Below are 14,313 nucleotides of genomic sequence, written 5' to 3'. Positions count from 1 at the left end.
AGAATTTACCATTAATTCCCTACCCTTTATTCCCCTGTCTTTTAACCAGTTCTCAATCCATTGAAAGACCCCCTTCCCTTTTATCCCATGACAGCTCTAATTTACATAAGAGCCTTTGATGAGGGACCTTTGTCAAAGGCTTTCTGGAAATCTAAGTACACTATGTCCACTGGATCCCCCTTGTCCACATGTTTGTGACCCCTTCAAGAACTCTAACAGATTACTAAGACATGATTTCCCTTTACAGAAACCATGTTGACGATTGCTCAACAGTGTATGTATGAACAAACTCAGAGCAAAGGGAACAGCGAGGAGACATGCAGGAAGCTGTCACTCCTCCCCCAAATGTTCCTATTTTGAAATAAATTTTTGCCAAAGTCGTCCCTCCTCCCACTTCCCTCCAGTCATCTTGTGATTTAAATTACACATACTGTGCTTTACCCCCGGGTCACAGAAGCTTTTTCTAAACTTTCCCAGCTGAAATTCAATTTTCTAGCAGAGTTAAATTTTTCAGTTCAGAGTGCATTTTTGTTTTCCCCTGGCTGCTGTTCTGCATCAGGAAGATGGCTCCTGCTGGAGAAATGCACTTCAATCAAGGGAGATGGCAGGCAGCAAAACTTTTTATAACCATTCGGTGTGGAAATCATTTTACTAGTCATCACAGTGCTTGGGGAAGGTATTCTTCTAGCTTGACACAATTTTTTTTTGAGTCAAAGCTGCATATTGGTGGTTTTTTTTTTAATTCCACAGGTCTTGTGTTAAGACAAACTCTATCTCTCCATCAACTTTTTTACCTCCTACACCACATTGGAAGGATTGCTATTTAGTAAAGCGTTTTAAAGAGGCTTTGGGTTGTTGTAAATTTATAATGTATTATGTTTAATATATAAAATATATATTAAAAATAACTGTCAGATTGTTGAACTCCTTGCACCTGGGGGTAGATTTATTGTTGTTATTTAAAAACACCAGAAAGGACTATTGCTGCAGCTTCTCGCCTCACACAGTATCAGAAGATAAAATAATGGCTGAAGTTGGGGACTGCTGGCGCTGTTCTTGGCCATGATTAGAAATCCCTCAATATTGGAAGTCCAGCATGTCCTCTCCAACCTGGATTGAATTGAGGACCATAATCCCTTGGAAAGAGCCTACTCCTCAGATAAAGAAAGGAACCCAGGGCAACTCAGTTGTGGGACATGATGTTGTTGTTGGTAGTGGGGCTCCTGGAATTTTATTATTGTGGATTATTTATATTTCATTTGGGCCTAGAGGTCTCAACCCAGGATTGGGCCCTCCGTGTGGTAGGCATTGTACAAACAAACCCTCTGTCTGTACTGCAGTTATGGGGGTGACTGCAGCTCAGTAGATAAAACAAACTAGCTTTAATCTAGCTAGTGCAGGCACCAGAGTGGTAATTACTTGCGGCTCGCTTGCGCTTCAGCCTGGGCTGTCTGAACCCACCTGGCACCCTGGATGATTATTGTTGGGCCAGCCTGTGCTGCAGTGTGCTTTTCCTCAGCTTCACTGCTACAAAGTACCAGAGCTAGCTAGGTTAAAGCCAGCTCGGGTCTGTCTCCTCAAGCTGCAATCACTGGCTGGTCTTGCTGCATGGATTGTAGGGAGACAGGGTCCGCCCAAAGAGCTTGCAGTCTTTTTTTAAGGCAAGACCTATAATAGGTGGATGGAGAAACAGAGGCACTGGAGATGTGAAATGACGTGACTAAGGTCATGCAAACAGGTTAGTTGCAGAATTGAGAACAGAGTAACCTGGGTGTCCTGACCCCTAGTCCAGTGCCTCAGCCACGGGCCATGTCTCCAGCAAGGCATACCAACATAAATCTAGGCCCTCAACCTGAGATGCTAGAGCAAATGAACATTTTTAAATTGACATTTGCATAGTTGCTTTCCATTATTGATAGAATAAACTACTCAGCACACGTTTTAAGGACATCTTCCTCCCCCACCCCCTGTGGAGTCAATGCTGCAAAAAGTTTTTGTGATTTAATAAAAAGGCTACATAATATCTCCAACTAATAGACTGATTTGTAGTTAAATCTTGATTAATACTCTAGTCTCCCATCAAAACCAGCCGTTTTTATCTGCCCTTGTCTCTGATTGGCCTCTCCTGGCTCTTCGCCCTGTAGGTGCAGGAGGAACAACTCTTGCTGCTCTTCCTTTCCAGCAGGACATCTTCTTAGGATGGGGTGTGCCAAGGCAGCGGGGCTCGGCAGTGAGCAGCAAACACTGGTACACCGAGCTGGCTCTCCCAGTGAACCTTGTCTCATCGGCATACTGTCCTGTAAGCTTCTCAGGGCAGAACGCTACTTGTGCCTTGTTGCAACACTGAGCACTGGTGCTAGTGTTGTCTCCTCATTGTTAGTCAGTGTCCTACATAAATTAAATAATGTAGACTAGACTCCAGAGTAGCACAGGAGTGACCCCACTTGCTTGTGGTTGGCACTGGCCTGGTGTGTTGGAAGCTGCACCAGTCTGGAGAGAGATGTGGGAGGAGCAGTTTTTAACCGATAAGTGTGTTGGTGAACTGGAATCCTGCATTTCAATTCAGCTCATCTGTTAGCTTTTAAAGAGACTTTACTATCACTGCGACTTAAAAACAAAGCGCCGGCTGAGGCAGAAAACGACCCATTCAAGTGAGGAGCAGTGGCTGATGTGGCAGTGCAGAGGTTTGCAGGGCTCTGCATTGTGAGTGCTCTAAAGCTTGTTGCTCATCCAGTAGCTCTGCGAGGTTATTTCCTTTGTTCAGGCAGCCAGTGCAGGACGGATGCAGAAGACGAACAGGCACGGAGAAGAAGTGAAACACAGTTCTGTTGGAGTGTCAAAGTGAAGTGTATGTCAGCTTCTGGGCTGTAATCTGGCAGCTCCACGATGGCTGTCTGGAATACTTAGAATTGCCAACAGTTCCAAGAAACTGGGGCTCTGACTGGAGACGTGGAAGTGGTGTTTCAACAAGTGCATTCTGGGACATTTAGGTGATCGGTTAGGAACTGGGTCAATGTCAGATGGTGTGTAAGATGTGTTGAGGGCTCAGCTGAGCAGCCATAACGACACCGAGGGCCCCCCATCCCTACCCAACCTCCCCTCCCTAACAAGTGGCCCCTTTATCTGCAGTATCTTTGACGTGGGGAAGGGCCCAGGGACCTGCGCTATCTTCCTCCCTAGAGGGTATAGCAAGGAGGATAAGCAGGTGTCTTCATGGAGGCATGCCCCTTGCTATTCTATGGGGATAGTGTGGCTTTGTGGTACTGTCCCCTGTTTTCCTGACAGGATGGGGCCTCTTAGTTTCTCCCTTCTTGGGGCTGTATGGAGTTCCCAGGTTCATGGTTACAATATTCCCCATCCCCGTTCGATCGAATCATTCTGTGCTCCTTCCCACTACCCAGTGTCTCTGTGTGTGTCCCACATCCCCTGAGACATCAACTCCCCCTTAAAAATAATCCAGCTTCTCTGGAAAATAACTACATTAATCAGCCTTCCCAATGCATTCAGCCTCCCCACTCTCCATACACAACTCTCTGTGAACTTGATGAACGTGTGTGGTGTAGATGGGACCTGAGCCATGCCAAAGCCATGGACAGCCCAAGTTATGTCCTTCACTGAGAGTCTGCCTATTTCCAATCCCAGTGGACTGCACAAAGGGTTAGCACACTTAGGGGATGAGGGTAAAGTACTGTGCGTACCACAAAGTGTGACTTTGCTTTAGGTGATTTGGGGGACAACCGAGGAGGCCAAAATGTTCTATACATGCTCTCCTGCCTCTTCCCTTCCCAAAGTTGTTGTTGTTGTACACTTATTAACTGTTTGTTTGTATTGTGCATCTAGAGGCTTCCAGCTGAGACTGGTGCCCCATTGTGGTAGATGTGGTACAAACCTATCACAAAAATACAGTCCTTGCTCAAAGAGCTTAGCATCTGTACAAACTTGTGCTGGAAAAGAATTGATTATGTGTCACCATGTGGGTGGGTGTTTTCTCCTCCTTGCCCACTGTAAATGTTTGCATTTGCACTCTTAGATGATAAGTACTTTAGGGCAGGGTGTTTAGTTCTTTACTTTGTATCCATTAAATATTGTAAAATGTCCTGTCAAGTTGCTGGGCCCTAGGTTTGAAGAACCCTATCAGTGCAGAACAAGCTGAGAAGTAGTGGTCACCAAGCCACCAAAAGAGGCTTAAAATAAAAGTGCCATTTCACCCTGACTTAGAGCATCTCTAGTCCTTCTTGAATCCAGACAAAAACCCTGCAGAGTTTAAGATAAGGTTGCCAAGTTACACCTCCTTTTAAGGGTGTTATAATTACATATCTAAAACCGCACAGCCCAGGGTACAGAGTCCTTGGTCATAACCAATCTCTCCTGACACCTTCTCTCCACCACACTTTCTGTTGTGCCAGTGACGTCAACCTCAATGCCTCATTTATCTGCTTCTCTCATACCTTTCTCCATGTTTTCTTCCTTGTGCATAGAGGCCCCATTTCAGGAAAGCATCCCTTTTCAGCTCTGAAGGGGCTTCAGTCCCATTGACAAGAACAGGCCTCAAACACATATGGAAAGATAAGCACATCCCTAAGTGCTGTCCTGAAGAGGGATGAACTCAAACCTATGCTTTCCTGAATCCGAGCGAGAACGTCCTTTTGATCTGGTTTGGTTTGCAAAGCCACCCTGTCATTTAAATCTCTTCTTGAGACTTGCTTCTTCTAAGACACCTACAAACAACTAGCAGGTTAAAATGTCTGCTTATTTACCTCATTTTTCTCATCAGTGAACTTCCTATTGACGTGAACATTAGGAGGGCAGGGATGTATTGACACTGGGATTGAAGCTGGGGATTGCTAGGGTGGGGGGAGTTGGGGAGCTTAATACCATAGTGATGGGCCTAACATAAGAACTGAATAGGACAGGACATAAGTTGATCATAACCCGATCATTTGGCTTGTTGTCTCCCTTTCCCCTCCCCCTTGTTTGTCATTGTCTTTTCAGGCTGTGAGCTCTCCAGCGCAGGCAATGGCTTCCTCTGACTTGGGGAATCACCCAGTGCACTGTGGACACTACCACAATCTACATTCAGATTGCAAATCTTAGAGGAGGTGAGCGGGGCTTGGGGCAGCAGTAAAGCTGAGGTTGATATAGGCTATGTCTACACTCAACAACAACAAAAAAGGTGCGTTCTTAACTTGGCTTAGCTAACCTTGGTTAAAATAGCCCTGAAGACACAGCAGCACAGCCTCCAGCCTGCTAGCTAACCTTTTTACATTTTTGGTATAGACATACCTGTATTTGCAGCTGCTCCCCCTGTTCATATTTCTAGATAACAGGCCTGATTCTCATCTCAGAGCGGTCTAAATGTGGTGTAACTCCATTCCCTTTGGTGGGCTGGTTCCTGATTCACTCTGCTGTGAGTGAACTCCGACTGAAGCCAAAAGAGGGAGAGAAGACGTGAGCTAACAGCTTGCCTGTGAATTTAATATAAGAGAGAAGCTAAGAACTGGCGATGTGGATAGCAGTTGACTCCCCTCTCCTCCCTGAGCAAACTTGCATCTTTAAAGTTTCGTCTCTTTTGAACGTTAGTTTTTGAGAGTCTTTTGGGTGGATGGGAAGAGAGGTGAGGATGTTAAAGTATAAAGTGCTCTGTTGGGTAGAACTCTGGGAAATCACTGAAATCGATTGGAAGTTTATTGGGGCCTATTGTATAACTAGCCTTTTCTGCTGTGTGCTGCATTTTTGCAGTTGCTGAATTGATTTTTTCCAAGGGTAAGAGAGAGGTTTTTGTTTTTGTCTCTCTCTCTTTACCTTTGCACAGTGGCTTTAGTGCAAGATGAGACCAAAATCAGAAGCTTGAGTTAGCAGGAAGGCATTTTCCATGGAGAGATGTGTGCGTGCAAAGGATGGAGCTAATTTTGCAAAGTGCTGACTGAGTTTAGCTCCCATTGACATCAAGGGAAGTGAAGGGCACTTAGCACCTTATAAGGAGGGGCTCAGCATCTCTCTGGATCTGTCTCAACCTTCTTTTAACTAATATTAACATTCTCTCCTATTCTACCCTCCCGCTTTCTTACTTCCATTTGGTTCCTTTGCTTTATAGCAAAGGCACTGTGCAGTTGCTGGAAAAGTCATCCACTGGGGATGCCCAGCCTCTGGTGGAGCCTACAGAATGTGCAGTGAATTATTTAAAATCTACAGTTTGTAGACACACCGAATACTAAAATCCTTCAAATCCAGAGGTCCCCCAGGGTGGTCCCCAGAACCAACGCTGCATTATCTGTTACCCTGAGGTCCCAGGGGCTGCTGCCCAGATGTAGTGCTGCATTTTTGGAGATCCCCAGTGTTGCTGTCAGTTGCTGAAGCTGCATCTCTGTGACATGGCGGTACTAAAAGTGCAGTGCTATTCTGTACGTGGCAGTTTGCAGTTTGGTGATTGTTCTGTTTCGCCTTCCAGGTCAGATTTCTTTACAAGTAAAAGGATTGTGAACCAGATCCTCCATGTGTGTAAATTGAGATGAGTTCTTTTGACTAGCATGCACAAAATTACACCAGCTGAGCATCTGGCCCGGTTTGCCTAAAATGCAGGGTATGTCTACACAGCAGCCGTGAGGTGTGATGGTAGCACATATAGACATACTGAGCTAGCGCTGATCTAGGTAGGAGTACACTCTAGCAATGCACTGCAGTCGCACCTCTCGACTGCAGTTTAGGCACACCTTTAAGCCTGCAAACTCACCTTGGAATTGGGGGCTACAGCTGCATCCTTTGCTGCTCACGTGCATTACTGGTAATATATTCTGCCCTTGCTGGATTCAGTGCAGGGCACAGGTGTAATTGATTGTCCTCTGTGGGCAGAGTTTGTTTCTTTGTGGTGTTCTTCGTCTTCTTGTGTTCACTATAGCATTAGCCTGAGGTATGACTTGTGTTTTGCCCCGACCCTGAGTACATACAGGGAACAGATCTGGTGGCCTTTGTTAGATAGTTATCAGAGGGGTAGCCATGTTAGTCTGGATCTGTAAAAGCAGCAAAGAATCCTGTGGCACCTTATAGACTAACATGTTTTGGAGCATGAGTTTCGTGGGTGAATACCCACTTCATCGGATGCATTCACCCACGAAAGCTCTTGCTCCAAAACATCTGTTAGTCTATAAGATGCCACAGGATTCTTTGCTGCTTTTATTAGATAGTTGTTTTTCAGGGTTCTGTACTCCCCTATCCTAAACAGAAGGGCCATGGAATTTGGCTGTGTGTGTGTGTGGGGGGGGGTTGGGTGGGTGGAGAATGAAATGGAATTGTTGCTGTGGGGAGGTGGCTCAACTGTCCTCCCTCTTCTCCGCTTGGTGGGGTTCTCACTGTATTGTGCTAGAGGGCTCGTAAGCTACTTCCACTCCCCTTTGTAGCTTGTGATCCATTCCTTTAGCCCTGCAGTGGCTCCCTGTGTGCTGCATCTTACGCTTGTTCAGCTGTTCAGTGGCTGGAATTGATGCTGTTGTCATTGGGCTCCTGGCTAATTCCCCATCTGCAGGCAGAAGGATTTTCCACCCTTGTCAAACTTTGATTGTACACTCTTCCTTCAATCAAAAAGCCAAACAGCAGCTATTTGTAGGCTGTAATAGAGTTGACTCTGGCTTCTCTACTTGCACTTTGCACCCTCATCAGGGGTCTGCACTAATGGGATGTGGCATGGCTGATAATCCTCAGCATCCTAGCCTGTCTTGCTTAGCTGTGATTTCCTAGTACTAAGCAGTGTTAATTGACAGTTATTAGTAAGGCTGGCAGAACTGTGTGGGCGCTGGTGAGTCCACAAAGCAGGGTGTTCCTTGGAATTTAATTTTGTTGTCCAGATTTAAAACAAAAATAAGTCCCTGGTTGCTGTATATAACCTTTGTTCTTCATTTCCTTCTGTATAACTCATTGCCCTCAACAGGCTTCTCTAGGGTGGGAATTCTCCCTTCTCCACCCAAAGTGCGATTCATCTCCTGGTGGTGTTATGGGCACATCTAGCTGTGAGCATCTCAAAGACTAACATCTCTCTCTGGTTGAATCCCAAGCCACAAACTGGTGCATTTAAAAGCACTGAGATGTAAATGCAAAACTACTGAATGTTTTAAAATCTAAAATACCAGGACAGAACCTCTTCATTTAGCAAAGCAGTATGGTAATCTGCAACCCTTTTGTACTGATAAAGTGTGTTCCAGAGAGAGGTGTTTCACATAAGAAAACATCGAATTAAACTTCTGACTTTTTGAACATGTTAAGTTTCAATGTGAAGGTTAGCAAAGTGTCAAGGATGCTGTTTAGAACTGGCAGGCTGCGGCTGTACAAAACTACAGCTCTGTCTGTGCACCTCAGCTGTGCTCTGCATATAGTGGCATGATCATTGCAAAGTCCCCAGTGGTAGTTTTGTAAAACAAACACGCACTGTGAACTACATGCAGATTGAATTAATTTAATTTCTCTCCTAAGCCACATTTGCACCCTGGCCTCTCCAGGAAAAGACTTGTACACACTAGGTACTGATTCAAAGCCCACAGAAGTCAATGAAAAGATTCTCTTGACTTCAGACCAGGCTCAGTGCTACCTATGCCTGGTACTCTGCTCCCAGTGCCTGATACATTAATATTCTGCAGAATTTAATGTAATATTTTGCAGCTCCCCTCTGGCCATGGTGGTGGTGTTTGCCCATAAATTACATCTAATCCCAGCACAAATCAGGGACTGTAGTCGCATTTGCAAAAAGGAAAAAAAAAATGTATGTAGTGGGGATGGGCAAACCTCTGCCGGTCTGGAGCTTTTGTCTGAGTAAGAATGTGCAAATGTGGATGCTCATCTGAAATCCATCCAAACGTCTTTGTTTTGTTCTTTTTTGTGTGTGTGTGTGTGGGGGGGGGAGAGTTGGGTCTAGAGTCTTTCAGTGAGATTTCTGAGGTGTCTTGGTATTGGTCAGGCTAGGAACACTGCAAGAACACTATCCCGTGAGACTTTAGCTACTGGATGAAACAAGGAAATGTAGAGATGTGGGGGGAGATGGTTAAAACTAACTGTGTATTCCCCATCTCTCCTCCCCAATTTTTTCAGCCTCCAAAAATTGTTTGGATCTCTGAGATTTCAGAAGCTGGTTTTGGGTGAGTCCCTTGCCCAAAACCAGTTCACACATCTCTAATCCCAAGCCCTATGTTTATGTATTTGGTTAGTTTTGATTATCCTGTACTTTGGAGGGGGGGCGAGTGTGGGGGTGGGGCTGGTGGTATGTACTAGAATTTATAACCACTATTTTCCTTAACGTTAATTGTGATTTACATCCGAAATTACAGCCTTTAATTAAAACCCACTGCTAGGAAGAGAAAGGGGAAGATACTTGGCTAAGATATCAGTGACATCCTTGGGTTGCGGAGCTGAATGGGGCAAAACAAATACACCTGGTGGTTGTCTGCTCCAGTGGCGCTAATGAGCTGTAGTGGAGTATGCGACTGAGATGTGATGATGCTCCACTCATGTGCTGAAATGTCCATACACATGGACTTTGTTTCCTAGTTTGTTTGTTTGTTTTTTTAGATCACTGGATAGAAAACTGCAGAGGCCTCTCCTGGGAAAGTCAAGGACCCTTCCCAGCATTCCTCAGTCCCCTGTCCTCAGCAGGGTTCCTCTTTTGGATTCAAAATTGTATAGGGAGGAGATGCCAGAGCAGAAGCAGTACAAGAACCGCTCTGCCTCGGATTGTCAGAAAGGGTGCACCGTGCCCTCTGCTGGTGAGTTTCAGTAAATGTTGGTGTGTCTGCATTTCTTGTGTTTGCATGTTTCAGTCTTGAGGAGGTTTTTAAAATCCTAACAAACATTCTTCCCAACCCCCCTCCAAATAAGCCTCTTTAAGAAACCAGCCACCATGGGATTTATCACAGTAAAAATCATAATCACCCTTGTTGCTTTGTCCATTCCTTAGCATTCCTTTCAACCTATTCAGACAACTTCCCCCCCCCCCCCCTTAGTATATTGGTGGTAGAAATGCATTGAAAAGTCTGAAAACCAAATGAGAGGCTCAGTGACTTGGTAATGGAGATGTGATGCAGTAGGTACTGTCTGTGTGGGGAGTGGGAGAGCAGGGGAGGAGTTTAAGGGATGGACGATTCCAGGGCCTGTAACCTGAGCTAGGTAAGGGAGGGGAAAGGTCAACACCTTTGCCCGGGAAGGGGACAAAGGAAGGGAGTGGCAGGAGGGAAGCAGTTTGAGTTTGGGCTTGGGGCTGGATGGGCAGAATTCAGGGTATCCTAGCTAGGATCCAAGCACCCTGAAAGCCCAGATGGACTCGGTGGAGGGGTCCTGACTGTGCCTGCAAGCTCTGCTGTAACCTGTGTTCCTGTTGTCCAATAAACCTTCTGTTTTACTGGCTGGCTGAGAGTCACTGTGGGTCTCAGGAAGAGGGGTGCAGGGCCGGACTCCCCCACACTCCATGACAACTGGTGGCAGCGGCGGGACATACTGCACCCCGTGGATGGCGCTTCCTGCAGTAAGTGACTGGGGAGCAGTAAAACGAAGGGGTGATCTGGGAGTGTGTGCCCAGTGAGAAGGACTTTGCAGTAACAGGGTCCCCCGGGGGATTGCAGCGAGCGGTCCCAGGGGCGAAGGAGTCTGCAGCTCGACCCTGGAAGAGAGGTGGTGACCTCAAGAAGGGCTGGTGCACTAGGGGTCCCCCTGGAAACCGTGGGGAGCGGCGAGCACCCCGGCCTGTGAGTGGCCAGCAGGAAGATGTATGTCAAGCGGCGCAAGTGTGATCTGGTGGAGCTGTGCAAGCAGAGGGGGCTGCACCCAGGGAGGCTCAGGAAGGACCAGCTGATTGCCCAGCTGGAGCAGGGAGACCGCATGAATGAACGGAGCCCTGTCTCTGAGGGAAGCAGCCGGGCAGATGCAGCGCAGGCACCAGTGTCTGTCCCTGCTGGGAGTGGTCAGCCGGCGGACGAGGGCTTCCCGAGACCCCCCCTTCCTAGGCCTAGGGGAAGGGCGGGGAGGAGCCCAGCGTATACCGAGGGCACCGTGACACCCCCGGCCAGCAGGGGATCTGCCCAGCGAAGCTCACCCCCCAGCAGGGGATCCTCCCGGCAACGCTCGGCATCCATGGAGCGGACGCGGCTGGAATATGAAAGGGAGCTGAAACGGGAGGAATTCGAGTTAAAGAGGAAAGAGCTGGAGGAGAAGGCGAAACAGCGTGAACATGAGCGGGAGGAGAAGGAGAACCAGCGTAAACATGAGGAGAACCAGCGCCAGCGTGAGTGGGAGGAGAAGGAGAACCAGCGTAAACATGAGCTGGAGCTGGCCCGGCTGGCGAGCAGTGGGGCCCTGGCTGCGGTGAGTGAGGGGGGACCCAAGCCTACAAAGAGCTTTGATAAGCACTTGCTGCCCCGGCGTAAGGAGGGGGAGGACATAGATACCTTCCTGACGGCCTTTGAGAATGCCTGCGAGCTGCACCGGGTTGACCCTGCAGACAGGATTGCAGTTCTCACCCCCTTACTGGACTCCACAGCCGTAGAGGTGTACAGCCGACTGAAAGGGGCGGAGGCAGGGGACTACGAACTGTTCAAACAGGCCCTGCTCCGCGAGTTTGGGCTGACTCCTGAGATGTACCGGAAAAAGTTCCGGAGCCAGCGTAAAACCCGTGAGGTCACATACCTACAACTGGTCAACCGGGCGCAGGGGTATGCCCGCAAGTGGACAGCTGGGGCCCAAACTAAAGAGGACCTGCTTGACCTATTCATACTGGAGCACCTGTACGAGCAGTGCCCGTCCGACTTGAGGCTGTGGTTGATGGACCAGAAGCCGGAGAACCCACAGCACGCAGGCCAGCTGGCCGACCAATTTGTGGACAGTCGGGCAGGGGATGGCAGGGAGGAGTCTCGAAGGAGCAAGCCTGCCTCAACGCAGAGAGAGAGTCATCATGGGACCTCCCAGCGGGGTCCTATGGAGAACCCCCCCAAAAGGGGAACATCCAGCGGCAGGTCCCTCCGACCCACTCAAGGGGACCCACGAGACATTGGCTGCTATCGCTGTGGCCAACGAGGTCACATACGGGCCCAGTGCCCCAAGCTCAGGGACAGACCAAGCAGACCCAACCCGCAGAGGGTGGACTGGGTAAAAACCCAATCGGAGGAGGGGCTACATTCCCAGGAAAGGGGGGCTGGCAACGTACCACCTGTGGATGCTCCAGGCTCCGGGTTTTTGGTTTACCGGGTGGGCGCGGGGCTGCCCCTCCGGAAGGAGTGCATTGTTTCCCTGGAGGTAGATGGGAGGAAGGTCACTGGGTACTGAGACACGGGCGCAGAAGTGACGCTGGCCCGACCCGAGGTAGTGGCCTCAGATCGGATGGTGCCTGACACCTACCTGACCCTGATGGGCGTGGGCGGGACCCCATTCAAGGTGCCCGTGGCAAGGGTACACCTGAAATGGGGGGCCAAGGAGGGCCCCAAGGATGTGGGGGTACACCAATATTTGCCCACTAACGTGTTAATGGGAGGGGACCTCGAGGACTGGCCTAGTAACACCCAGAGTGCCCTGGTCATGACTCGTAGTCAGAGTCGGCAAAGGGCACTGCACCCCGACAACGGGGAAGATACTCGACCCGAGGTGCAGGACCCTAACCCAGGGAGCGGGGAATGCCCAGGGGCACAGTGCAGAGAGGCTGCGGCCTCAGACCCAGCCAGCAAGAAAGAGCCGGTCCCCATCCCTGTCCCAGCTGCTGAGTTCCAGGCCGAGTTGCAGAAAGATCCCTCCCTGCGGAAGCACCGGGACCGGGCTGACCTTAGTGCGGTACAGACCATGAGGAGAGGTTGCAAGGAGAGGTTCCTGTGGGAGAAAGGGTTCCTGTACCGAGAATGGGCTCCCCCAGGGGAAGTAGAGTCATGGGGGATCAGGAGGCAGCTGGTGGTTCCCCAGAAGTTTCGTCACAAGCTGCTGTACCTGGCCCATGACATCCCTCTCGCAGGGCACCAGGGAATCCGACGCACCAGGCAGAGGCTGCTACAGAACTTTTACTGGCCGGGGGTCTTTACCCATGTCCGACAGTACTGTCAATCCTGTGACCCCTGTCAGAGGGTGGGGAAGGCCCGGGACAAGGGGAAAGCGGCTTTGAGGCCTTTACCCATCATAGAAGAACCTTTCCAGAAGGTGGCCATGGACATAGTGGGACCCCTCAGCAAGACGACCCGGTCAGGGAAGAAATACATCCTGGTGGTGGTGGATTTTGCCACTCGCTACCCCGAGGCGGTGGCCTTGTCCTCTATCGAAGCAGACACAGTGGCAGATGCGCTGCTGACAATTTTCAGCCGGGTGGGGTTCCCCAAGGAGGTCTTAATGGACCAGGGGTCCAACTTCATGTCGGCCCTGCTCCGGTCCTTATGGCAGAAATGTGGGGTCCAGCACAACTGGGCCTCAGCGTATCACCCCCAGTCCAACGGGCTGGTAGAAAGGTTCAACGGGACGCTGAAGATGATGCTAAAAACATTTATGAACCAGCACCCGCAGGATTGGGACAAGTACTTACCTCACCTGCTGTTCGCGTACAGGGAGGTGCCCCAGGAATCTACCGGGTTTTCACCTTTCGAACTGTTGTATGGAAGGCGGGTAAGGGGGCCCCTAGACCTGATGAGGGACGAATGGGAGGGGAAGGCCTCTCCCGAGGGAGAGTCAGTGGTGGAGTATGTCCTGACCTTCCGGGAAAGACTGGCCGAGCTCATGGGCCTGGCCAGGGAGAATCTGGCCCGAGCCCAGAGGAGGCAGAAGGTCTGGTATGACCGCACGGCACGGGCCCGTGCCTTCGCCACCGGAGATCAGGTGATGGTTCTCATCCCCGTGAGGAGAAACAAACTCCAGGCCGCCTGAGAAGGGCCCTTCAAGGTTATCAAGCAACTGAATGAGGTAAACTGTGTGGTGGAGCTGTCAAACCGGGCACATCACCGTCGGGTGTACCATGTGAACATGATGAAACCATACTATGACAGGGGGAATGTGGTGTTGGCCGTGTGTGGACATTGGGAGGGGCAGGGAGATGACCCCTTAGTAGATCTATTCCCTGGGACCAAAGCGGGTTCCCCCCTGGAGGCGATTCCCCTCTCTGATCAGCTGACCCCAGGCCAGCACGCTGAGATCAGGGGGGTGCTGCATCTATACCGACAGCTGTTTTCCAACCAGCCTGGACGCACTAATTTGACTGTCCACCGGGTGGAGACCGGGTAACATCCCCCTATAAGATGCCCCCCTTTTCGGGTCACTGGTGAAACTGCCCAGGATCTTGAAAGAGAGGTCAGGGACATGCTGGCTTTGGGGGTGATCCAG

The 14,313-nt window shown here is 49.6% G+C and overlaps 1 protein-coding gene across 9 annotated transcripts in view; it reads left to right on the top strand.

The window, feature by feature from the left end:
• Positions 1-14,313, top strand: part of LOC115642174 (ankyrin repeat and fibronectin type-III domain-containing protein 1-like) — a 594,195-nt gene that overhangs the window by 197,723 nt on the left and 382,159 nt on the right. For all 9 annotated transcript variants that reach the window (XM_030545633.1, XM_030545629.1, XM_030545634.1 and 6 more), the window contains one exon: positions 9,550-9,743. In XM_030545633.1, the coding sequence (XP_030401493.1) occupies positions 9,550-9,743 (194 nt within the window). The remainder of the gene's footprint in view (positions 1-9,549; positions 9,744-14,313) is intronic.

This window comes from Gopherus evgoodei, unplaced genomic scaffold (genome assembly GCF_007399415.2).
Source record: "Gopherus evgoodei ecotype Sinaloan lineage unplaced genomic scaffold, rGopEvg1_v1.p scaffold_38_arrow_ctg1, whole genome shotgun sequence".
NCBI classification, from domain to species: Eukaryota; Metazoa; Chordata; order Testudines; family Testudinidae; genus Gopherus; species Gopherus evgoodei.
Note: the sequence above shows the minus strand (reverse complement) of the source record. Positions and strands in the feature narration are given on the sequence as shown.